General features: G+C 37.5%; 3 protein-coding genes across 5 annotated transcripts; 1 reads left to right on the top strand and 2 right to left on the bottom strand.

The window, feature by feature from the left end:
* Window positions 1-1,198: 1,198 nt before the first annotated feature.
* Window positions 1,199-3,359, top strand: LOC122299126 (1-aminocyclopropane-1-carboxylate oxidase 5-like). Its single transcript, XM_043109096.1, has 3 exons — window positions 1,199-1,393; window positions 1,688-1,914; window positions 2,517-3,359. Exons 1-3 carry the CDS (start codon window positions 1,292-1,294, stop codon window positions 3,109-3,111), a joined length of 924 nt encoding a protein of 307 aa, XP_042965030.1. The 5' UTR covers window positions 1,199-1,291; the 3' UTR covers window positions 3,112-3,359.
* A 553-nt stretch (window positions 3,360-3,912) lies between these two features.
* Window positions 3,913-13,950, bottom strand: LOC122299125 (NAD kinase 2, chloroplastic-like). Its single transcript, XM_043109095.1, has 8 exons — window positions 13,507-13,950; window positions 9,720-11,669; window positions 7,919-8,040; window positions 7,679-7,820; window positions 7,371-7,595; window positions 6,737-6,811; window positions 5,734-5,835; window positions 3,913-4,372 (listed from the first exon to the last, which is right to left on the bottom strand). Exons 1-8 carry the CDS (start codon window positions 13,771-13,773, stop codon window positions 4,169-4,171), a joined length of 3,087 nt encoding a protein of 1,028 aa, XP_042965029.1. The 5' UTR covers window positions 13,774-13,950; the 3' UTR covers window positions 3,913-4,168.
* Window positions 13,951-14,795: 845 nt separating this feature from the next.
* On the bottom strand, window positions 14,796-24,329 carry LOC122299722 (DNA topoisomerase 2-binding protein 1-A). Of its 3 annotated transcripts, none has more exons than XM_043110142.1 (17): window positions 23,987-24,329; window positions 23,845-23,887; window positions 23,187-23,278; window positions 22,578-22,685; window positions 22,078-22,222; window positions 21,908-21,999; window positions 20,741-20,834; window positions 20,113-20,608; window positions 19,720-19,862; window positions 19,169-19,533; window positions 18,118-18,285; window positions 16,870-17,160; window positions 16,102-16,521; window positions 15,969-16,013; window positions 15,801-15,886; window positions 15,451-15,541; window positions 14,796-15,267 (listed from the first exon to the last, which is right to left on the bottom strand). In XM_043110142.1, exons 1-17 carry the CDS (start codon window positions 24,164-24,166, stop codon window positions 15,190-15,192), a joined length of 2,937 nt encoding a protein of 978 aa, XP_042966076.1. In that variant the 5' UTR covers window positions 24,167-24,329; the 3' UTR covers window positions 14,796-15,189. The 3 variants fall into 3 exon arrangements, with proteins under 3 accessions (XP_042966076.1, XP_042966074.1, XP_042966075.1); XM_043110140.1 differs by having other exon boundaries at window positions 23,187-23,308; window positions 23,987-24,328; XM_043110141.1 differs by having other exon boundaries at window positions 19,169-19,512; window positions 23,187-23,308; window positions 23,987-24,328.
* Between the last annotated feature and the right edge of the window lie 1,738 nt (window positions 24,330-26,067).

Here is a 26,067-nt window from a genome sequence, read left to right as displayed (position 1 = left end):
ATAATATTATATACAGTTATTTTTATGTATTTTTTATATATTTTATTAATTTGATTTATTATATTAATTTTTTTAATATTCAATCAATTATGTCAATGAAATATACAAAAAAATACGTAAAAATGACTATACAAAAAATTTTTATTTTTACAAACAAGTTCTTGATCAGACGGCCAGTGTATATCAGCTTGTTTCATCATTTCTGCGCCCTAACATTCAGACAACCCGAATAAAATCAGATGGCCAGCGAGACACGAAGTGCACATACAAAACATCTATACATATATCTAGCTGGTTCAAACACAGATCATTTTTCCTTTACAAAAGAATTTAAAAAAAAAAAATATATTGAAATCTAGGATAATGCTACGCTAAGTTGACTATGCATGCATTAGATTAAAAACTTGCTGGATTGGTTAGCATTTTGTTTATCAAAGTCTTCACCTTTGCATGCCCTTAATTCCTTAATCCTCAAACCATGCCTACAAATCAGTACATGGATGATTAGTTTAATAATGCATCATGAACTCTTTGTGATCAAAAGCTAGCATAATTTCCATGCATGTGTCGAAGTCATGGGAAGCCGGTACGTACTGGGGTTACAAGATAATGTAACTACGTACGTTCTCAACAGTCGGCAGAGATTAATTGAGTTACAAGTAAAATAAGATTTTGAAAAGTCAAACAATGTGTATATATATATATATATAGTAATTATGTTAATAACTATATATGTGTTAGATCTGATCAAGATCGAACTGCATGTTTCTTTGTTTTAGGGATGTTGTAACATCGTAAAAAAATGTTTTGAAACAGTTTTTAACTGCAGCTAGCGATTTGATCCACAGTTTTTTATGGGGGTTCTTTAATTTAAATTCAAGAATTAATGCACTTAACTACCTGAATAATGAATGAAATGAAACAAGGAATACGCCTATGCTTGTTTTGTGGGTCACACTTTAAGAGGCATTGACCTTATATAATAAATTTTATTATATATATATATATTATTTAAAACCTAATGTGTCACCGTCCCATGCATGCACAGTACACCTTTCCCCTAATGGCTATCTTTTAAGGGGGGAAAAAAGGAGAAGACTTAAAAAACTAGCTAAGAGATTGACATAGAAGATGGCGGGAAGCTTTTGCTATAAATAGGTTCAAGGATAGACCCTTCTTCCAAGCCAACAAGTACTTTGCAAGCTAACCTTATAAGCACATACACTAGATATAAAAGTAACTCTCGCCTTCATCTCATCTAGTACCTTTGCCACTTCGATCTTTTGCTTCAATGGCGATCCCAGTGATTGATTTCTCAAAGCTCAGTGGTGAGGAGAGGGCCAAGACAATGGCTGAGATTGCTAACGGATGCGAGGAGTGGGGATTCTTCCAGGTAGTACTTCTTACTTCCTTAATTAATTGCAGTGAATCTGTAAGTACTGATAATCAACATGCAGAAGAAGTCATGTCTAAGAATGGTAGCAGATGGTGCATGGATGCAGAACTATTGCTTAGCTTGTATGATCATGCAAGTCAAGTTTTCAAATGAAATAAAAATAACTAAAAGGAATGAAAGATATGAATGTATATAGCCTCTTGTAGCTTTTATATATCTTGGTAAATGCATTTTTCTTTATGTTGACAAGAATTTTTAAGGTTGCATTATCGTAATTATTGTACGTTGCAGCTTGTGAACCATGGAATTTCGGAGGAGCTCCTCGAAAGGGTGAAGAAGGTCTGCTCCGAGTGCTATAAGATGGAAAGAGAAGAAAATTTCAAGAACTCAACACCGGTGAAACTGTTGAAGGATATAGCTGAAAAGAAGAACGGCAACAATGTGGAGAATGTGGACTGGGAAGATGTCCTCACTCTCCTAGACAATAGCCAGTGGCCATCTCAAACCCCTGGATTTATGTAAGCATTCCATATATACATTTCTTGGTGTTTTTAAGCTGAAATTGAGGGGGAACACAATGAAGACTCTGTTGATCAAACTTCCCACAAGTGCATAAAAACTCTCGTTCTGTTGCTGACAAACTGTAAAGAGCAAAACCATTTATGCGACAATAAAATAATTATGCTTACAAGCAACTTCTAAGCTGTACAGGAAAATCTAACACGTCAATGGCTTTAAGCAAGATAATGAAAATTTTTTTGTAGACAGCTCGTTTATTGAGAAATTTCTTTTACATATGACTTCGTTTTTGGATTTCTGGATTCCATCTTTTGAAACCATGTGGTTTTCATGCCTATTTCTCAGTTTAGGGGTACAATCCACTCTTGCTATATGTCTTGTATATGTATATTTTTAACTAGTAACTTTATGAAATTCATGCTCAGAAGTTTCTTGCTTTACTTTCTAAAGAAACTTTTTTGATGTGCTAAGAAACACCAACATATATCATGTGGCCATGATCACTTGCAAGCCAAAAGCACGTGAGATGAATAAAAACTTCTCAAATAATTATTGTAACAGAACCGTGCTGATATCATTTGGCTTGTGATGCTGATGACAGGGAAACCATGGCTGAATACCGAGCAGAACTGAAGAAATTGGCCGTCAAGGTCATGGAAGTGATGGATGAGAATTTGGGCTTACCAAAGGGATACATCAAGAAAGCATTTGATGGGGAAGAAGACAGTGCCTTCTTTGGCACTAAGGTGAGCCACTATCCCCCATGTCCACATCCAGAGCTAGTGAATGGTCTCCGAGCTCACACCGACGCCGGAGGTGTCATCCTTCTCTTCCAAGATGACAAGGTGGGAGGTCTTCAAATCCTTAAAGAAGGCCAATGGATTGATGTTCAACCAGTTCCCAATGCCATTGTCATCAACACTGGAGATCAGGTTGAGGTCTTAAGCAATGGTCGCTACAAGAGTGTTTGGCACCGGATTTTGGCTACGCCAGATGGGAACAGGAGATCAGTTGCTTCCTTTTACAATCCCTCCCTTAAGGCCACCATATCCCCTGCACCTCAGTTAGTGGAGAATCTCAAGCAAGAAGTGGATAGAGCTTACCCCAAGTTTGTGTTTGCTGACTACATGTCTGTTTATGCTCAGCAGAAGTTCCTCCCCAAAGAACCTAGGTTCCAAGCCGTGAGAGCCATGTAAGAAGAAAATCTCAAAAGGATTGAACTTCCTAATTTACCGTTTAGAAGATTACACATAAGGTTCTGATGTGTTTTTATATTTATGGTCTTGATGATAAAGATTTGCCTACTGGCAAACATACCACTGGCTTCTCTTCCTCTGAATAGCATCTTCAGGGAGGAAAGAAAGCTAACGTGAGTATTAGCTTGTTTGTTTTAGATTGCCGTTTGCTTTCTTGTTGTGCAATCAATGGATGCTTAAATGCACCTGATAAGGTTTTTTTTCTATATAATATAATCATATAAGTTGTTCTTTAGATATTGTTTCCGAGGTTTTCCTTTTCAGCTTGAACCAGCTGAGTTTCTTCCAGTACCTGTTCAGAAAATTTCAAAAAATAGCAAGTAATAGTGAAATAGAAAAACCAAAAATACAAAATAAATCAGCTGTTCAGTTTGCATAAATAAAGGATATATCTAACTAAAGCTGTCTCATGAATAAAAGGAAATTAAAGGGGACAAATAATTTTAAAGTCAACCGAGCATGTTTCACTGCATAATAAAGCAGGCACCAAATAATTAAAGCATTATCGAAGGCACAAACAGAAACTGTTTCAGAAATAATAATGTTTCAATGATCAATATGAAATTCACAACCAAAAAAATAATATGAAAATCATTTCCCCTGCACGTAGTCTACAGATCCTTATAGTCTTATTATTTTCATGTGGCATCTCACATGAGATTCAACTAATATATTCTAAAAGGATAATAATAAATAATACAGAAAGTCAAACAAGCATCAGTCAACTTTCAGATCCTTTGATGAGTTATAAGAAAATCTTTATTTCTGTGCAAGAGTGGACGGTATATAATTACATCTTGTCATATAGAACAGAAGAAAGTCGGAGGAAACTTGAGTAGCCTTCCTTCAGGTGGGAGGCAATGTGGGAATCGATGGTATTTACTATTTCTAATGTCATGTTTTCTGTATTATATACTTTGTACTATATACAGTAAATTTACATGAACCTCAATCTGGTGTGGAAAAGAGAACAGGTTTCTTTGCAGTTTCAGAGGCTTCAAAGAGCTTTTTGATCTAGCCTTTCGTTCCAATTTAGGCAGCGAACCAAACTGCGAAACCAATCACATGTCTGGTCAGACTTATTTACTGTTGGAAGTGGGTGCTGGCTCATATATATTCGCACTGAATCTCCCCTTGATAGTTGCTGCCTTCTCTTCCCATCAAGCGAAACCCATGCATTGCTTCTAGCATCCTCTGGTATCTGCCAAATACGAAAAATAAAGTAGCAAGAACCATGATCAATAACCAAACTTTACCAGTGACATTAAAGATAGAACAGCAGTTCTTGTATCATACTTGAAGCAACTTCGTGTGATGACAGAATGGTTTTAGACTCAAAATAAAGTAGATAGAGAGAAAATTTGGCATGAAACTAGTACTTTCCTAGATAGAACTGAAAGGCATTCAAAAGATGACATCCAACTACTTCACTGATAGGAATACGATTATAACACAACTTTTTTTGACAAGTATGACAGAAGTCAATGTCAATACAAGTAGCAGAACTGAGAATGCTTTGGACCACTCTCCCAACTAGGGTTACAAGCTCCTTTTGGCTTTTGTTTTTATTTTATGTTTTTAATATGTTTCTCTAATTAATAGAAAGAGTCAAATAACTTAATTTTGCTAATGAATATCAGACAGGTAATGAAAATAATTAATAAGAACATGTTTTTATGAGATTCCCAGTTCTAGGATTCAGGGATAACCAACTCTGGTAAATGACCAACAGCAGGACATACTTTCGGAGTGGCCCAAACTGGTTGGCATATATACCTCAGAAAATCAAGACCTAAAGCCATGTCTGTACCGCAAAATGCTCACCACCTCCCAAGTGGAGTTTCAAGACTGTATTTATGTCTATTAAGTGTATCTACAAGTATATACCTGTAAACATATACAGAACTAAGCAAAGAATTCCCAGAAAGACACATCTCTACCGCAGAATGCTCACCAGCTCCCAAGTTGAGTTTCAAGACTGTATGGATCATTATGTCTATAAATGTATCTACAAGTCTATACCCATAAACATCTACAGATATTGTTTAGTTTAGAGGGTCGCTGCATACTGTTCAAAACCAATCAAGTACAGGACCCAAATTAAAAAAGCATGGTACTCCAACACTAAATGGATTTCTGATGAGCAGTTCAACATGGAAATGAAAGAACATTTGAATCCTGTTACAACAGAGATTAGAAAATATCGGGCCCTCTAAACATTTGCTGGAACGTTTAGCGGATGTGGGCATTGGAGAGTGGGACTCCAAGATGAAATCCTTAGATCCAACACCCCAACATTTATCGTTGCTTTATAAACATGCCTAAAGAACCAAAAAGTGAAGAAATTAAAATTTGTATTTTCTTCTGGCTTGTTCCAGCATGCAGCGATTCTCTTTTTAGAGAAACAGAGCAACTCCCTCTTTAAGGTTGGAAGCACCGGGATCTGACATTGATTTCCAGTTTACACCGTCTTTTTGTTAATAGAATCTTTGTTAAGATGCCTACCAGATTGTGATCTAAAGATATGAAATAACGGATGCCTGGATATGGTAATAACATCACCTTCAATTCCAGCCTTGCAGAATCTGGAAGTATAACTGGCCTAAATGAGAGGGAGTGCGGGCAGATTGGTGTAAACAGCATGCAAGGGACATTTGGATGCACCTGCATTTAATTTGAGACGGCCTTAAAAATAGTAATAATGTGCAACAGCAAGACAACCATTTTAATATTTGTAATTGCTGGACTGAACTTATATATTTTTAAATAATTGAGTTTTTAATATTTGAGCACTAATGGATAGACACAACATCAGTAAAATTAATTTACTAATAAAAAATAATAATGAATAGTTGATTAAGTGTCTTCATAGGAGAAAAATCCATGCTTTGAAATTATATAATATATATATAGATATAATTATATAAATATGCTGACCTATTAAAAGAATATGCCATTGATTCACTAGAAAATAGACAAGTGATGAAGATACACATCCAACATGGACATTCAGAAAACATAACTGGTTGCATAATACCAATTACATTGTAAATCATAGTTTCTTAAATATATAAATTCTCTAATGAGGTCAGTATGTCATGCAAAATTCAGTTTTTTGAGTGATTTTTCTGCTTCCTGGTACACTTGACATACGGCAATCACCAAGAAGAGAAATTTGTCCGCTAAGCTAATACAAAAGGATGAATGCATTTTCTTAATTGACATGCAACCATTGGAGTTCTTCTAATGGTTAGTCCATGCACCAAACACTGCATCAATCTCATTAGTTACAAACTATGAAGCTCCAATTTTATCAGCCCTTTATAAAAAGGTATGAGGAGAGAGAGAGAGAGAGAGAGAGAGAGAGAGAGAGAGAGAGAGAGAGAGAGAGAGAGAGATTTTCATTAAAGTTATAAAAAATCCAAAAACATAACCTGTTTCATTGAAAGCTCAATTCGAGTGAAAAAAGGTAATCCCATGGAATCAACACAATAATATATATATATATATATATCCAGGCACCAGAAGTATTATATATACAACTCAAATACAAAGCAATGTTTACCATGGAACCTCCTGCAGCAGTAGAGTAAGCAGTACTTCCTGTAGGCGTAGCTACAATAACTCCATCACCTTGTACCTGAAGAAATATTAACCATCATTAAATGACTGGCAATACCATGAACTTATCCTCCAACTGCCTGAGTGTTTTAAACATGAGATGTACCATAAATCATGGACACAGCTTTAAATTAAATAAAGGGATACACTTTTCACCCTTCAATTAACAAGACTTCTACACTATGTACCTCGAACTATCAAAACTGACATATTTCACCCTTCAGCTGCTACCTTTGTCAAATAGTACCATTTATCTGAATATGGTCTTAAGATAGCAAAAATAGATAACAAAACACAATCTTGATCATCGGATCTTAACAAAGGGTGCTATTTGATAGAAGACGATGGCTGGAGGGTACAATATGTTAGTTTTGGCAATCCGGAATGCAAAGTGTCAAACACCTATTAATTTGAAGATGGAAAGTGTATGTTCCCATTAAATAAATGTTAAGACTTCTGTCTTCCTGTGATTAGAGAGAGCAAGCAACAACTCCTCGGTTAACATAAGAGTTAAGGCATGAACATAGAGTTTTAGAACAGGTTTTTTTCAATATTAAAAATGAATTCACCAACCTCACCTTGGTTATGAGTCGGTCATGCTCATAGCATTCAATTTTTGAGAGATATGGATTAGAACCTCGATCAACAACGACCTCATTAAGAACATCAAATACTTTCCCAGGCACTGCTTTACCCTTTCGAAAAACTTCACATCGAAGACGCATTCTAAGAGTTATATAGACACCATCTAGCGTGTTATTTCCATGTATGACTTGTCCTAAGTCCCGCTTATAGTCTTCAATCTATATCAAAGAAATATGACAAGTAAATAAAAAAAAAATGACTGTGTGAAAAGAGAACTCCAAAGTTGAGTTAAGAAGCTTACAGTATGGGAAGTCAGAAATCCAAGAGATCCAAGATTAAATGATACAACAGGAGGAACAGCACCTCTAAATAGATTTGATGCATGGAGTATAACCCCATCTCCACCCAAGCATGCCACAAAATCAACCCTCTCATGTAGCTCGCTGCATTAAGGACTCCAACATGTCAACAAACTCCTGAAGTAGAGGAATATTAACAAAATCTTCAATGTTGTTTTTCTTAAAGCAAAGAGTTTCAGTACCTGGTGTCCTGACTATAAAAGGTCTGAACAAATCCAAACCCTGGAATTCTAGCAAATATGTCATGCACATCAGGTTCCACAAGAACAGTCATTTGCTCTTGGTAATATAAGTAAGAGGCAACCTGCAAATGAGATGCAATAAATCCAGTTGAAAAATAGCTATGCAAAGATTGAATGAGTGAATATGAAGGTTCACATAATCACTTATAGCTGAGACCGATATCCTTTAGTATACCCACAGAATTAGACAATAGGTTATCCTCTTTAATTCAATTGCTAGGTAAGACATCCCATTACCCGAGAGAAGTTCCACTAAGAATGTATGCTGACTAACTTAGTACTTAATTTCAAGTTCAAAACAAAATTTTATTATAACTCTATTGTCAGTAACAAGATAACATACCACAACCCTATTGCCTATGTTGTTATATATATAGATGATACTCTCTAGGTTCCAAAAAAATGAGGTGCTCTCCCTTCTGTGTTCTCCCAAAAATATATGGAGTTTCTAAAAAAGAAAGCATTTATTGATTTAACTTCCCATATTACCCTGAATTTGGAATCACATTTAATGATATATGAGCCTTCATTTTCCTTTTTTAACTTGAAACACCTTTCTTGACCCATCTAAGGATTTTAAGAAAAAAGTAATGTCTATTTTTCTTCACTAACTCCCATCAATGATGAGATGGAGTGAGTATATTCTCTTGCAGTGTGTTGGAACCAAAAATACTTGTTTTTACAAAATTGCAATGCCAACAATAGGGCTTTTTGTTCAAGGAAAAAACTCAATAAGTTAAAAACATAAAAAGCAATGAAATTGGGGAAAAACAGCAGAAACATATCTTTTTTCACTAAACAGATTGAGTTCCAGTTGTTTTTAACTTGGCTGGAAATAAGCAGGTCCCAATTTCAGAAGTACTATGTCATGCCAATGGGATGGTAACTTGGAATGTCACTTTTACAAGAAACGCTCGCGACTGGGAACTTGAAGAGCTGGCAGATTTTTACAGTTATTTGTATTCAGCAAGGCTAGGAGGCAATGGGGGTGACCGTATGTTGTGGACTCACATGGGGAGAAAAAAGTTTACTGTTAAATCTTTTTACAAGGTTTTGACAATCCAACAGCCTACTTTCTTTCCATGGAAGAGTCTATGGAAGGTTTTATTACCGTCTAAAGTTGCTTTCTTTACCTGGACAGCTGCACATGGGAAGATTTTAACGGTTGATAATCTAAGAAAGCGAGGTATGATTGTCATGGAGTGGTGCTACGTGTGCAAAAGGAGTGGGGAATCGACAGATGATTTGATTTACATTGTGAGGTGGCTGGGGAGTTATTGGCTGGAATCCTTAGTAGAGCCGGGCTGAGTTGGGTTATGCCTAAGAGTGTGATGGATCTACTAGCATGCTGGAATAGGCCTCACAATAGCGCTCAACTGGCAGCAGTGTGGCGGATGATACCTTTGTGCTTAATGTGGTGCCTACGATCGGAAAGGAATGATAGGTGCTTTAACAATAAGGAGTGTGTAGTGGGGGAAATCTGGAATTTTTTTTGTATTCTCTCTTTTCCAATGGTTTTCTGCTATTGTATTGAAAGGTGGGAATGTTCATGAGTTTTTATCTTCTTTCCAGTTTACTAGAATGTAATTAGGTGTCTAACTTTGTATACCTCCTGTGTACTTGGGCATTGCCTAGTTTCATTCTATTCAATAAAGATTATTACTTATCAAAAAAAAAAAAAACAGATTGAGTTCCACATATAAACTCTTAGGCATTTGCAAACAATATTTTCTATTGGTACCCTTTTAGCTTCTTCCATGAGCTCTTGCCCCAGTTTCTTCAACAACAATACAGTCTTTGGTGTCGATTTCCACATAAGCATCTGCTGCTGGGTACTAGGATGAGTGAAGGCCAAGGAGGATTCTGTCACCTTTTCTCTGGTACAAGAGTATCCATCTGTTCGAACTAAAAACATCTCCGCTTTCTTTCTTGACTGCACTCTTACAACCCCAGTTGTAGAAGCACACATATTACCTTCAATTGGCCCCAGATCACCATTGGCCGAAACTAAGGCAGCTCCATCATTGCTCAAACGATCCTCCAATAAAGATGTGGATCTTAGATGCTCATTGAAGTCATTTGTCACAGTGGTAGAGATATTAGTTTCGGTCATTACAGAAGACCTTTCCACTTGGTCCAGTCCATTCACAACCGAAACCAAACTATCGCCAGTCAAATGCTTCCCATTGTCAGCAAATGATTTATGGGGCTCTGGCAATAGATTTCTTCCATTGAGTAATCCATTCGAACTTCTAGACTCCAGAGGCCGTGTTAGAGTATCAGTATGAACAATATCATCTTTCAATTTTGTCCCATTATACACCTCTCTTGAAACTGGTAATGTTTCCAACCTCTTCAATTGATGATTAAAAAAATATGTAGAAGGCGAGATCTTTCTACTACTAAAAAACCTGGACATTTCTTTTTTGGAGAAAACATCACAAGTAGGAACCTGAGCCTTCATAGGATCCATTTTCACGTTGAAGTTTGCAAGAGATCCTACTCCATTATCAACTAATTCTACTGATGGCATAGCATGGACAGAAACAAGGCTGTTGTGGGCCCCATTACTGCTTCGAATTTTCTTACCCTTGTATAGAGAGACCTTTTCATAGGGTACTCCATTTGAACCCAAAGAATCTTGCAGTAACTCGCTCTCCTTTTCCAGGAAGACACTTTCTTCAATAATGCAAGACTCCTGCATTTTTCTCATTCCATCTGCATCTCTTGATAACAAAACATTGGGAGCATGGGACTGACCAGAGGCTAACTGCTGCGAACAGCGAGTCATGTACTGCCTCCATCTGGAGACCATGGCAGAAGTTCTCCATACTCCCTCCTTACTATGAAGATATATGGGCTTTTTGCTGCAATCTGAAACTAAAGATGCAAACTTTTTGACCTGCTCCATCAATGGTGCGGTCCCAACTTCAACAGGAATTTTAACCAGTTCAATTTTCCCAGACAAAACAGCATCATCTATGGCTGCTTTATAAAAATCGTCCTTGACAGTCTCTGCTCTAAGATCCACAATGGTTTTGTATCCTTTCTTCACTAGCCACTTCAGACCTTCTTCTGTTACCTGACCACCCCTCCAAAAAGCTACTATAGAATCTTTGGACCCTATGTCCTCTCTAGAAGTGGAAAAATAAACAGGACTCCAATTCGCAAAGAGAGTATGGAGTGGATAATTCTCCCCACGGACAAAGCCAGTATCATAGCAGACATTCTTCAGTCTCTGAAGTTTCCTCCATACATCCAAGCTTCGATCATCATCAGGCATCAAATAGTTTTCAAGAGCAATGTGCAAACTCTCACAACACCTTTTCATCTCACGCCGAAAAATGGCAAGTGGAGGAAGATTATCCTCCACTAAGTTTATATCTTCAAACCGAAAGGACTTTTGAATTGAAGATCTTCCAGAAAGGACATCCTCTCTCCCTTTGTTAAGGAGGGACACCATGCAACCAAGCACAGAGACGATTTTATCTTCCAATAGTGGTTTTTCTTCAGATGTGAAATCATATGAAACGCTACATTCGCCAGTCAATGGATTGCACAATGTGTCCATTACTGAAGTATGAAGCTGCTCAGCAGTTCTAAAGATTCTGCAATATGCCTCAACCTCTGCAATATCCCCAGGAACTGGACCAATCCAAGGCACCTGTAACAGGTCATGAGCCTGGAAGGTCTTCACATCCAAATAAATCAGTGTCAGTCCAGGACAAGAAACTCATCTTAGAGCCATCAATTCATTTAATCTAAATTGAATACATGAAAGAAAGTAGACAATAAAGCATCAAACCGGGATGATTTGGAAAACGATATAACATTGAGGGGGGAAAATTGGAGCTTAAATTTGGATAAAATGACCAACAATGGCATTGTAACTTTGTAAGGCAAAGGTGCAGCAAAGCAAACAATTTTTCCACATACGACATACAGAAACATAACCTGATGAAGGAAGACCCTTCTCTTTCTAAAACTCTCCCACAGACACTCCCCTGAGAGGAGAAAGGAGGTCCCTCCCCTCTCCTCCACCCCCTTCCCTCACAAGACATAGTTACCATTTTCTTAGAGTTTATCTTTTCTTGGCTTTTACGATGATTGAAGGCTGATATACCCTTTTTTGGACCAAAACCACACCTCACGTGTCCCTAAACTCACCGGCCAATCTACCATTCCCAACTAACCGATTTGACCTGTACATAAGTCTCACCCACCAACCCACCTTGCATCCTTACACCACATGTGCTGCGCCAGTATTCCCCAGCCTCTAGTCTACCATCCCACCCCATGAGATTTGCATGTTGCCCAAATGCCAACCTGGCTGATCCACTCCATCCGACTATCTTCTTACTTTGTCTAAAACCCAGAGTTGACAAACTATCATGACTGAGGATGAGAAAATTGAGTTCTTTGGCGAATTCCCACAGTAGTCTGCAACAACATTCTCCCCCCTGTTGCAATGACCCACTAAAACAGATAAATAAAAGCTGTCTATATAATTTTGGACCACTTCATTAACCACCTTCATGACGGCCCCTTTCTGAGTTCCCAATTAGCCAAGAAAACCCATGACCAAACCATATATTTGGCTAAGCTTATGAATTTACCAACTTTTTTCTTTTTTTCACCGCACTGTAGCACCTATAGCTATTTGTTGGGATTCTCACCGCCTGTTCTTGTACCTTTGACATTATTAATATATGATTTTACTTATATATTAGAATTAACAAATTTTACCTGCCAAATGGAGTTTAAGATTATGTAAGATTTAGAGGTCCAGTTACTAGTTTGCAAGGTGAATTGCCACAAGGAAATGAAAAAATAGACGACTGCTTTAGTTTGCAATGATAGAAAACAATTCAAAGCAAAGTGGTTGCATAACTCATTGTAGGCTTTCCTACACTTGAATTCATACTATTATTTAATAATACCAGCATTCCCAATGCAAATACAACCAACTACAGCACCGCTAGGCGCTAATGCATGAGCCCCCAACTAACAGATTAGTTTTTCCAAATGTCCAACCAAAATGACCTCCATTAGTGAAATTGACCACAATTCTATCATAACTCGTCAAAACGTTGCCGAACCATCGGCCCAAAATAGCCAAAACAAAAGCCTCGATCAAACCGATTACAATTTCTAAAATCCCATCGGCCCAAACGTTGCCGAACTTGTATTTCTGAAACTTAACTTTTACATTGAGGGAATGGTCAAATAAATAGATACAAGGAATTAATCTACTATGGTAACTGATTTTGAGTATGGAATGAATTTACAATTACAAAATTAATGGCTAATTTCCTAAAATCATGGTGTTGCTAATTGGAAGAGGATCTTGCTTATTTTTGGTAAGTGAGCTGTCAATAATAATCCACATCTTCAGCTACCAAGTTACCCCAAAAAGTATTATCCACAGCTCTCTCAACAATTCATCCAACACCCAAGAGCTCGAAGAACTCCAAAAAAAAGAGAACAAAAACAAAAACAAACAGCTGAATGCGGTGTGAGCACGAAACCTGAGAGTCTAGATTGAAACTGAGGGAAAATGGCTTAGAGAGTTCCGCACCGACTACGAACTTAAGCCGCTTCTTCAACAAGTCCTTCTTCCTCTGCAACTCGAGCCCGTAGAGCTTGGTACTACCAACCGAGAACTGAAATGGCTTAGAGCGACAAAAATGGGAAGCCACAGATGATGAAGGTGATGACATTCCGCTGGACGGGGAGGAGCAGTTCATGTCGACGACGGCTATCGCCATGTGGCACAAGAAGCAACATGCCACCATGTATGTGAATCAAACTTCTTTATATATATATTTATTCTATTATTTATATATCGTATGGATATTTGGTGTTTGGAAGATGAGAAAATACAGACGTGGAGGACATAGCCTCTTGGATTTGTTTCCGCTTTTTCTGTCTCGACTCTCATATTTCGTTATTTCTTCTAGTTCCATTTGGCATCGAGTTAGTTGATGTGATCTCTTTATGCTACACAACCACGATTTATATGTATCTGTATCCACAATTTTATCTCTTCTTTTCGTATTTTTTGTCCTCTTTTTTTTTTTTTTCCCCTTCTTACCTGTAGAAGAGAGCCACGGCTGCAGCTGTTGAGAACTTTGAAATATATGTCACTCATTTCGGCTCAATTTAACGAAAGAGAAATGCTTTACGTAAGGAATTTTATGCAAATAAATTCATAAATTGAGATATTTTATTGTAAATGTCTTTCTATTTAATTGTCTACGCAGGCTACAGCACACCACTGCTGTTTTATTTTTTATTTTTTATTTTTGTTAAATTAATTAAATTCTTTTATTCATCATCACTACTTCATATATTAGCTAAGTATAAAAAATAAAAATAAGTATAATTACGTAGAGTTTATGCTGAAATATTAGTTTAAAAGATGTCTTCTGACTCATTATAAAGTAGCATTGGAATATCCTTTTTTATATAATCAAGATTGTAAATAAATTAAAAGAAAAAATACAAAATTATAATTTTCTCATCCCCATCCACTAAATTCTTGAATAAGTAAATCTGAATTTCTGCTTTTAGTTAAAAAGAGGATTGGAAGGTACCCGTACCTCTATATATAGAAGGCAGCAAATAGGTTGAAGGTACTGCCTGATATGGTAATAGTGCATGGGACGCACGCGTTGGTTGAACGACAAAATCAATGGAACGGCGTGTCTGGTTGGCGGAGGGCGATAGATCAAAGGTTTCGTAGATAAGATATTTGTAATCGTAAATTGTATAACTGCAGCGTAATCGGTTTGAAGAAGGTAAATAAAATATAAGATCCACATGAAAAAAATTAATTTTTTAATAGTAAATCCTAATCTTTTTCAAAATAATTACGCAGAGTTTATGCACTTTACGGTTGTATGTAAAATTGATTTTTAACAAAATGGGGATTCCAAAGATGTTGATTACAGCATTCCGATAGATATCAATACATCATTTTTTCCAACCTAATGCTATGGAATGCTGCTCCAACACCTACATATATCATATAAATGTTCCTACTTTATAATACAAGGTGGATATGAAGCATACAGATGTCATCTTAACCTCATCTTGACTAATTAGCTTCTTTCCCTCCACTTTGTGCAGCTCCGCAAGATTACGAACTCAGATGCAAGACAGCAAATGCTTCTCTACTACCATCATCATCATCGGGCTATTCTAGTACTTCAAGCCAGGCTACTTCGTGTCCGAACTCTGTCTATAAGCATTTGCCTGCCTGACAAATCTTCTTCATAACCGACAACCTGCAAGAGCAAAATCTGCTAATTAATATAAACCAAGGTTGACAATATGTTTTCTTTCCTCTCAAAGCCAATACACTACTAACAAATGAACTTTTTTCCCGTATATATTTAAGCATATTAGACAACCACCTTATTTTAATAATGCAAACAACAAATAAACATCAGATGAGTCAGTGCTGAAACCTGAGACTCCGTTTGTGTTTCACTAAAACCGTCATATATTCCTGCACAGGCACCTCCAGAAGGGTTGCCGATGTCATCATTTTTCCCAGTCCTGAAACATTCATAAGCTTAATGCCTGAGTCAAAAGAAGATGAGAAACAAATTGTAGGCTCCAGCATTATGGTTTAGGAAGGATTATTTTCTCTGCATAAAGAATTTTGGTTTCCAAAGTCATTTCTAGGAACTGAAGAATTTAGTCAGTTAGAACAGAGCCTCCTTTGGGAAGGGGTTGATTATAATTCTTTGTGATGGTTAAACAAAACTAATTAAATAAAGTTTCAACAAGGATTAAGGATGCTTATAGAGGTTACCTGTTTAACCAGTGTGTAGATAACCCAATTACAGCATGAGTATCTGAATGTTCTTGGCCAAGGGCTGAATAATCAGGTGAGAAAAGCTGTCCTAACATCAAGGATAAACTGATTTGCCATCGGTAGTATAAGGATACACGTAATAAATGTTAAAATATATGAGGATACACCTTTATCACATTCAGTCCTCCCTGGAGATTTCTGCTCATGAATCTTAAGAAGAAAACATTCAGCAAATAAGTCAAAGCAAGAAATTCGATTTTATCAACCAAGATCTTAATGAATCATCACTATTTTCTACCTTACTAGTCTGCTCCAACAAGTCCTCAATAGCAGCAGCAACATCGGGAACAGCATGTGATACTTCCCCATTATCTTTAGATATGTTATCTCCAGTGGAATTCTTATTGCAGATAGGATCATGTAAACATACCCCAGAGAGAGGCAGACTCTTTTGGTCATCATTTTCTAAAAGCCTTGCCTTTTTGTTGCAAACACTTGATTGTTTAGCCAATTCCTTAAAGCTGTCATTTCTACTAACGGTACACTGGGTTTGTGTGTTTCCTAGGTTTTGAGATTGACTAGAAAACTGGGAGGCACCATCTCTGGATATTATCGGCACAGCTTGCGTAGGAAACTGACTCTGGGTGCACAATCCTGCTTCTCGGTCTTGAATAGTAACTTCTTTTGGGCAAAATGGATCCAGAGCAACAACTTCATTCTGTCAAAGAATTGGAAACAGTATCCAAACATAATGTCATCAATTTCAAGAACGCAAAATAGACCCAAACCCCCCCCCCCCCCCCCCCCTCCTCTTTTTTCTTGTGGGATACACTAACACATTTACACTATGACCTGCATTGTGAGGTAGGACTTCTCCAAAAGTTACCACACTATTCTGCCAAGTTCCTTAGATAGAATTGCCCGGTTCCCCTAGATAGTCTAATCCTACCCATCTGCTAAGTATGCATTTGCACATGCACGTACCGAGCCACATGCTCAAACACAATTAAAGAAAAAGAAATCACACCCATCAGACACAGCACACACACAGAACATAAAAACATACCTGCCTGATACACTCATAGATCCACTCGGATGTGATCGACCATATCCCCCATTTACAAGCAGCCTCATACTTTGGTCCATTCGTGAATTTGCATAATAAATGGGTAACCTTTTTACTCAGTTTTTCCGAAAATTTAGCTCCAAGAACAAAACACAAGTTCCGTAGTAGCAGTCTATCTTTCTCCTCATATTGTGAAACACAGAATCGAAATCTCTCAAACCCAGGCAAGGGAATCCGGCAGGGAAGTGGAGAGTAGAGAATGTGACTACCAACATCCAGCAAGCATTCATCCTTCAATATGGATGTTTTAACCCCATCAGCACTTGATGGTAAGATGGTAATAGAAGATGATGATTGAAATCTAGCTAACATTTCAATTACTGATAACAAAGGTGATTGAGTTGAAGAAAAAAGAAAAGAATGTCAGCAAAAGACAGCAGCAGCAGTAACAAGATTTTCAATGAGTTAATATCAAGAAACTTCATAGTTCACTACTTCTGAATTAGTATTCACAACAACAGATATGTTGATGGCAGAAGCTATAAAATTACATAAGGTTAGGGAAAAAGTGTAATCTTCATGCATAACCAAAAGAGGGACCAAACCAATGATCTCAAGCAATGCTTCTTCTTCCTTTAGAAACATAATTGTATAAAACATACACACTTCCTTTTTTGGTGAGTTGCACACAGAAAGACCCATACATTCTATGGGTCTTTAATTTTCCAGAAAATAAGCAAAATAAAAAGAGAAGCAGCATCTAAAGTTTTTCTCTATTTTTCTGGTTTCTTTTTTGCTTTTATTTTGTCTTTATTGTGTTTTCATTTTTCTTTCCTTTTGTTGGAAGAAAGTGAGAGAAGAAAGGAAGGCAAAAGACTGGTTCAACACAAGTTTTTTCCTAAACTTGTAACTTGTTGAAACATTGCACCCAAAAAATCATTTGGTTTTCTCTGTCAAAATCACCTCACATTTGTGCTTAGCTTTTAACTTCCAACCACTCCATATCTCAACTTTTATCTGCAATTAAGAATCCCAACAAAATGTATACAAATTCTTCTTTTTTTCTCTCCTCCCCACTGATATGTTATTGAACATCTTGTTGGTAGATCGTGGATGTACATACATTTCTTGTGTTACATATCTGACAACTCCATATTCAAGTTTATGATTCAAAGATTTGTCAATTGGCAATTCTACACATGGTTAATTTTAATAAAGAAAAAATGCATATACATTCACCAAGCATACCTCCAAACAAGACCGGATCCAGTGACTTGATACAGACACGGTTTGGGAATCATCTATAGGCCTGGGTATCACGCCATGACACTCGATGATGAAGTGCACCTTTTGTTTTGCATTATCATCCACTACCCTTCCTCCTCCTTGAACTACCCATTGAACAATTTCAAATCTCTGGGAGAAAAAATCAGATCTAACAGTTAAGACATTTTGGAAAAATGAAAAAATAAAATAAAACCCTTAGAACAAAGCCCAGATACTGCATGCTTGAAAGTGCAAAATAAGCAATCAAGTATTCAAAGGTAAATAACACGTCCACAGCTGCTTCCAGTATATAATCCTATCTGTAAAATCTCATTTAATATTTTGTAGTGCCAACTTGAATTATGATACATATACATAGGGGTGCATGTGAGTTTGTGTGTGGGTAGAGAGAGAGAGGGAGAGGGAGAGACAGAGAGATCTTCAACATCCCTAATACAAATCCTATGATGAAAAATTCCGAAATTTGGATGCTGAAGCCTATAAAATAAGTTCATGCTTCGACAATTGATTATAGGATTCTAAAGAAAGGTAAGAGGCCTTTAGTTGTAGATAGGTTTGCAAGTTCAGATTTGACATTCTGAGTCCTTCGGATAATGTACTTTTTTTTTCTTTTGCAACCTTTCATGGAAACTATTTTGTAGATCATTAATTATTTCCACAATTTTCTAAAATTACCTGCGTAAGTTTTTTCCACAACAGAAAAAGTTAACATTAATATTACAACCAGATTGTATTTATGGGCTTCTGTCATTGTTCTCAATGGGGCTAGTTTCAATGACTTTCTTGTATCCATTTCTAGTCCCTAACTTGTAATTAGGTTTTCTCATTGTATAGCCCCTATGTACTTGGGTTACACCTATTTTTCTTTTCAATAAAATTTATTTTACCTATCAAAAAAATATTTACAACCAGAAACATATTGTTGAACTTCCAAATGACAATAATTATGCCAAGGCCACAGTTCATGTTATGAAAAATCAATCCCTTCAAAGCATGAAATTTAACTACTTACCCTATCTTCAGGAAAGGAATTTGAAAAGCAAAATACTCTCCCCTTGAATACACTTGATGGCTTTCCATTTTTAGCACTGGAATCATGTTGCATGTTCAGTTGACCTTTATTTTTGTCGCTCGGTCGACTGTTACTTTTATCATTCACAACAGGGACTTGACTTTGTCTTCTCATTGCTTTAAGAGAAATGTCTCTGCTGATTTCTGACCTCTCTTCCCTGTTTCTTTCCAATGAAGGCAATCCAATTTCAGAGTTCATACTCCCCAGTAACTCATCGGATGGCATGCTTCGATGAGAAATGGAGTTTTTGCTTTGATTTATACTGGCCACTCCTGTCACAGTTCCTTTTGTGGAGTAGACAGAATCTATGTGATCAGAACGTAGAATTAACATGAACAAGTATTACATACTCAAAAGTATATTGATGGAAACTACCAATCGAAACACTGAAAGAAATTATAAATATCACAAATAACAACACAAGTCCAGCTGGAACTACGTTATGAAACAAAAAATACAAACTAAGAACTTTCATTTAATAAGTAGCAAACCTTTTGGAAGAAGTAGATCATAGGCAATGTGTCTCTGCAGAACAGGGATTTCTTTCTTATCACGATTACAATCTTCAAGCCAGGTGGCTTTAACCACATAAATGACACCCAGAGCTGCAAGGCTCCTTACCTCCTTTTTCTCGCTGAGAAATTACAAAAGCACATGAGAAACAAAGCTAGTGAACATAAGATAATACAATACCCCAAATTATCAAGCATATGAGAGAGCCAGTGTGAATAAAACTATCTTCAGGTTGATTTCAAAAAGCCTCCATACTTGCTTTCCCATGTCAAGTGTCACTTGACACTGGCACTGGCAGATATGAGTATTTTAAAAGATACTAGAAAATATTTATAATAATTGTTCTTCCATAAACGAGTAAGAAGGATTACCTCTCTGAAGGAGATCCAACTACTATGTGTGTCAACCTATCATTGAACAACATATAGCGGGACCCCCCACCACTACGCACCATATTAACTAGTTTACGCATTTCAGAAACTTCAAACCCAACAAGTAATATTCTACACTCTGATAAGTACAGATCACTGTCTTCGGATTGAGAATCATTGGCAACAAAACCATCAAGGGAAGTTTCATTATTGGGATGCATAGTAGATGGTTCAAAATTCCCCCCTTTAAGAAAGACAGGAGGATCTGAAATTGCAGAAGAAACATTCTGTGACATAGTGGCTTCCAAATCTGACTCCAAAACTTCAGTGCAACGAGAAGCTTGCAAATTTAAATCTGTAGCCGCTGAGGATGCCACAGATTGTGAAATCCCAACACCCTTGTCTAGGCTATGCTGCACTGTCAAGCAACTCCTTGCATTTTTACTTGAAGATACAGAACCTCCCAGCACAGGATAGGAGTCCTCATTCAAACATGCTACTTATCCAAAAGTAATTTCAAGGTCAGATACAATGTGCAAAATTTTTCACAGAGAGCCGAACAATAAACTACAGTATGCTGTGAATTCAAAAGGCACCAGAAGCTACATCTCATGAAAGAAAGTATTACCTCTTCTAGCAACGGATTGATTAAACCATTTCCGAGTTACAATATGAATGTGGCCCCATTTTCGAGCAACCTTGTATTTGTCACCTTCAGGAGCTTAAGAATAGTCAAGAATTCAAATGTATATACAGAACTACATTGAAGAATCCTAAAATTCAAATGGCGGGCATCATGATGTTGAAGAATAGTTTTAGATGATAAGGACATGCTCACTAGATGAGCAAGAGAAAAATTGCTTGCTATAGTGATGTGCAAATAAACCAGCAAACCAATTGACTGAAACGAGCCAAGCCAAATTAAGAAGCTTGGTTTGGTTTTTAGGTTGATTGGTTCTAAATTTCTAAAATAAAACAATAGCTTCAGTTTGATTAGTGTTCAATCACCTGCATCAACATGCTAGACCAAATCATGTACAGTAGATGACAATCAGATTTGATTGTCAGGCCAAAACTTGAGATAGTATGATATTTTAGCATTGGGCATTAGGCATTGCTTTAGTTATAAAAAAGAAGGGAGGATCTTGAGTTTGGAGGCAGAAAAAAGGAAATAGCAATTAGTAGTTGAATTTTTTAACTAAATTGGACACTCAGTTTTAAGTGGCATGGTTCCAGGTCCACCAATTCGACCAGATCAATATCAGTTTGGATTGATACAACTTACTCTGCTTGCAAGAAGATTTTTCCTACAAGTTGTAAGGTATGTTCAGTTTGATCTGGTTTTTTCTTTCAATTCTGGCATGATCAGTTGGGAGAAAATTCCCCTTCCAAACCAGCCAATGAACAACCCTATCATATTGAGCATGAGAAGCCTAGATTTTCAAGCAACCTTGTACTTGTCATTCAGTCTTGTCAAGAAATTCACTTATGCAGCCAGTATGAAGAATGAGAGATAGGGATGTCGGGAGATACTCTAACTAGTTCAGCAAAAGTACATATTTTTATAAACAAACCAAAAAGGCAGAATTATAAAGTATGTAAACAAGAATATGGAACATAAAATATGGCCTTGCAGCGGAAGGAACAAACAAATATGTGATTTTAACCCACATGTCTGAAACAGAGCTTTGTCAGTAAAATTAAGAAGTGTACTTTTCTACCATCATGCTTATAGAAAGATTTTCAAGTAATTTTATGCCAATGTATTTTCCTAAAGGAACCATGAAAAGGATATATCAGAAATCAAATGTGTGCACATTTTGGTCAGGTCAGCAGAATATGTTCCACCATTTTGTGTGATAAGCTTCTCAATCTCCTTCCGCTCATCTGAGAAGAACAACCAAATGTCATCAATGAACAAATAATTTATGTTACACAGAGGAAACTGATAGCCAACATAACAACCTGCTGGAATTCTGGTCAAGGAAATTGTCAATCCAGAAAAAGGAAGAATCCTGTATGACTCTTGAGGAACAACACGATGCTCATTCCAGCATTGATGTAACCACTGAATTGTTACAATTGGTTTCTTCAGAATATTTAACGCCCACTGAAAAAGGTAAAAATCATCAAGCCATACTAATGATTGCATCCCCTCAAAGTATGTAATCTCGACGCCTTTTCTTCTCTTATTACTTAAAAAAAAGGTATGTAATCTCCACTCCTTTTCTTCTTCTTTTTTTTTTTTTAGAGGGGTGAGTGGGAGTAAATTGCAGCACATTCTCATCACATAATTTCACTTTTGGCATGGCACAAGTTATGAGCCACAGTCAAAGTGTAGAACATTTTATTATTTGACTTGCCCAGCCTATTTTAGATTTCTGAAAATCTGCATGAATAAACTATAAATTTAGATTAATTGATATAATCTCTATAAAAAAATTTAAAAAAAAAAAGTACCAAACCTTGTATTTTGCAGCCAAAACATTCTTCGCAATGACAAAGCTGACATCCAAGGATGCTTTAGGATACAGGACTCCTCCCATTGATGTCACTAGCATTTCTATCTTTGCCTGGGGCAGGGGGAGAGAGAGAGAGAGAGAGAGAGAGAGAGAGAGAGAGAGAGAGAGAGAGAGAGAGTGGTCTTTCAATGCAAGTAATTGAAAATGAAGAAAATCACATATGCAGGAAACTAAAAGTGAGCATACTTAATTGCACATGATGAGAAAAGGTAACACGTGAAATGAAAAACAAACTTCAATAAAAGAATAAAATCATGCCTATTGAAGATGTAGAGTGAAGAAGGCAGTTTCTTTCTTTTTTTTATGACAGGTAAAATAACTTTTAATGACAGGAAAAAGGGCCTAGGCCAAGTACACAGGAGTAGTAAAGTAAACAAGGCAATTAAGATAATACAACTGCAACTTATTTGGTAACCACTCTAAAATATTGATATCTTCATTTAATTAGTAAAGAGTCTTTAAATTAGTACAAATGTATCTTATGGATGCCAGTTTTTTGAAGTTTTGTATGAAAAAAGTTAGAAAAACACAAATGTATCATAAGCAAGGCACCTTTTCATCTGCGTCGAAACCAGATGCAAGTACTTTGACACCATCCATTGCAAGGCAGCAAGCGAACCCTTGTTTAGGCAAAGCTCTATGCTCTGTTGCACAGGAAAGAACACATTGAGGACCTGCCTTGCATAGAAATGAACTTCAATGTCATCACCCTTTATCCTGGAAAGAAATCAAACTAACAACCCAACTACAAAAACCGTCAAAATTAAACCTGTAAACGAGTAACCACACATAGTTAATGACCCAAGCAATTGAAACATTCGGATTAAACTTAATTTTATATTTCGACATTTCCCTCATACATTCCAAAATCACAATCTGGTGGTTAGCTGGGCTGCGCAGCACACAGTAAAAAGTCTTTTAAATATCACTAGATATTAGAGGCTATATTTGTTTCTCCAGAAAATAGAGAAAGAAGACGGAAACAGTCCTAACTTCCTTTCTTAAATAACAAAACTCATTTGTCTTTCTTCCAAATGGCAAATAGCCAGTCGAGCGGATCAATATTGTAATTCTGTAGCAATAAAAAAACCTAACAGCAAATTCAGAAACTTTACTACTAGGAGCTCATAAACCATAACCAAATGCGTACAGAAACACAAAAGGAGGCCACACAGTTGCTGAATCAAACATTGTAAATTCAGAACCCTACCTAGCAAATTGCACCCTTTAGCTCTAAGATCCTGAAATTTCTCCTGCAACGAGAATTTAACCGCCACAAATCAGAAATCCGAACTCAAATTCAAGCAATTTAAAATTTTAAAAAAAAAAAAAAAAAATCCAATCCGTATTACGTGATCGGGGGAAGAGATGATGTGGTAATCGTTAGGGCCAGAGCGGGAAGGGTCGCAGCAGAGAAAGACCTCGGCGCCGTTCTGCTTGAGCGCGTCGTGAAGCTTGTCGAAGATCTCGGGGGCCACGAGGTTCCGCGACATGAAAACGTTGGCCCCCTTGAACGCCTTCGACGTCAGCATCTTCTCTCTCTCTCTCTATCTGTCTCCCACAAAGAAGAGAGGGGAGAGATTGAGCTGGTTCAGGAAGAGAAATTGAAAGGGAGATTTTAGGTTTAGTTAAGGAGTGAGAAGCTCTCTTTTGCATATTGAAACCGCGGGAAAGTGAGAAGGACGTTGGTTTTATTGGTGATCTGGTGTTTCTGTTATTCGTCCTCTGCCATGAACTTTCGTGCCTATTGGCCGTCCGATCTTAGAACATGATAGCTGCGTAGATCCTCCTATGAATGACACGTGCCCATTTAATTATCAAAAATATTTGTTCACCCTAAAAGTTTTTTAATCCAATCAAATGGTAAAAACTAAATCATTTAAAATATATATTTTTAGAAATAATAAGATTTAAAATGAAAACTAACATTACTCACTATTTTTAATATTTTAATACCGCTATGTTTTACCGACCATTTCTTGAATTAATTCTCCTTTTTTACATCTAAAGATCGCGATGGGTAAATGGGCTCACAAGATTACAGGAGAGTTTAGCTTTTAGTGTAAGCTAAATAATATGAATCCCTTTCTCTGCCTTCGAACTATAAATAATGGAATGCGGAAGCTTATTCAATTAGCGACGCTTGAATGGGAAATGTAAAACCATACATGAGCTCGAGTTGAAATAACTCGGCCGCTAGAGAGAGAACCTCTAGCTTCTCTCTAGAAAATCAGTAAATCCAGCAACGAGTCCGGGGGCAGGGGGGGGATGGGAGCCTCGGCTCCATCCTCCCTTCCTTCCTCCCTCTTTCTTTCTTTTCCTTTTTTGGTTTCTTAGTTTAGATTTGGGAGGATGCTCTTGTTTTGATGTTGAATAAGCTCTCGGGTGAAGACCGAAGGTGAGCTGTATCGCCGTGACTCAAGTACCGTGGCCGAGCCCTTGTTTTCACCCCTCTTCGGATGTATATGGCGACGTGTGGTGGTCGGTTTGGCATCTGGTTTTGGGGTGAGTGGCAGAGCGGTGGTTCTGGTCTATTGGGATGGTCCCTCGCGGACGTGCAACCCGCTGTGGGGTGGTTGGGTGATTAGCGTTTGCTCTGTTTTTTGGCTTAAAACAGGGGTGGCGTGGGTTGGGGTTGTATCACAGAGGGCTGCTCCCGTGGTGGTCAGCCGCTGGGGTGCTGGGGTGGTCTTGGATGGTTAGCGGATGTGCAACCCGCTGTGGGGTGGTTGGATGGTTAGCGGTAGCTCTGTTTTTTGGCTTAAAACAGGGGTGGCGTGGGTTGGGGTTGTATCACAGAGGGCTGCTCCCGTGGTGGTCAGCCGCTTGGGTGCTGGAGGGGGAGGTACGTGAGAGGTGCAGAAGTGAGGGCCGACCAGTATACCGGGGCACGACTGAGCAGAAACTCATCGGTGTGGCGTGGAGGATGCGGTGTGGGCTGATCTGAAATCTTCTATCATGAGAGCAGTGTTTTGCTCGTTTGCTATTGGACGGTTTCTGGATGATGAATCTTCAGTGATGAAGACGGGCGGCGGCAGTAGATGGAAGAGATGAACCCTAACGGGTTGGGCCCCCTCGTGCTAGCTGGGCCTTCGGCTTAGGCTGGGCCTTTAGTTTATTAGACCAGTCAAGTTTGTTTTGTTTTTCTGTTTTTGCTTTTATTGGTTTGTTTTAGTTTTATAATAAATAAAAAATAGACTAGTGTCCCATTTTCTCTTTTAGAGGAATATGGGTGTTTGTCCTATTCCTCTTTTGGAGGAATGTAGATGGTAGTACTCTTCCTCCTTGGGAGGAGAGAGTGTGGTTGTACTCGAGCTTGGGTGTACCTTTCTTCTTTGGAAGAAAGGTCGTTTTATCTCTGCTTAGACAGAGTGCTTTCTCTTTTGACTGCTGTCAGGAGAGGAGGTGTAGAAGTTTTAGACAATGTCCGTCA

This window comes from Carya illinoinensis, chromosome 16, assembly GCF_018687715.1.
Source record: "Carya illinoinensis cultivar Pawnee chromosome 16, C.illinoinensisPawnee_v1, whole genome shotgun sequence".
Taxonomy (NCBI): Eukaryota; Viridiplantae; Streptophyta; class Magnoliopsida; order Fagales; family Juglandaceae; genus Carya; species Carya illinoinensis.
The sequence above is the reverse complement of the archived record's forward strand: the minus strand, read 5'-3'. Positions and strand labels throughout refer to the sequence as shown.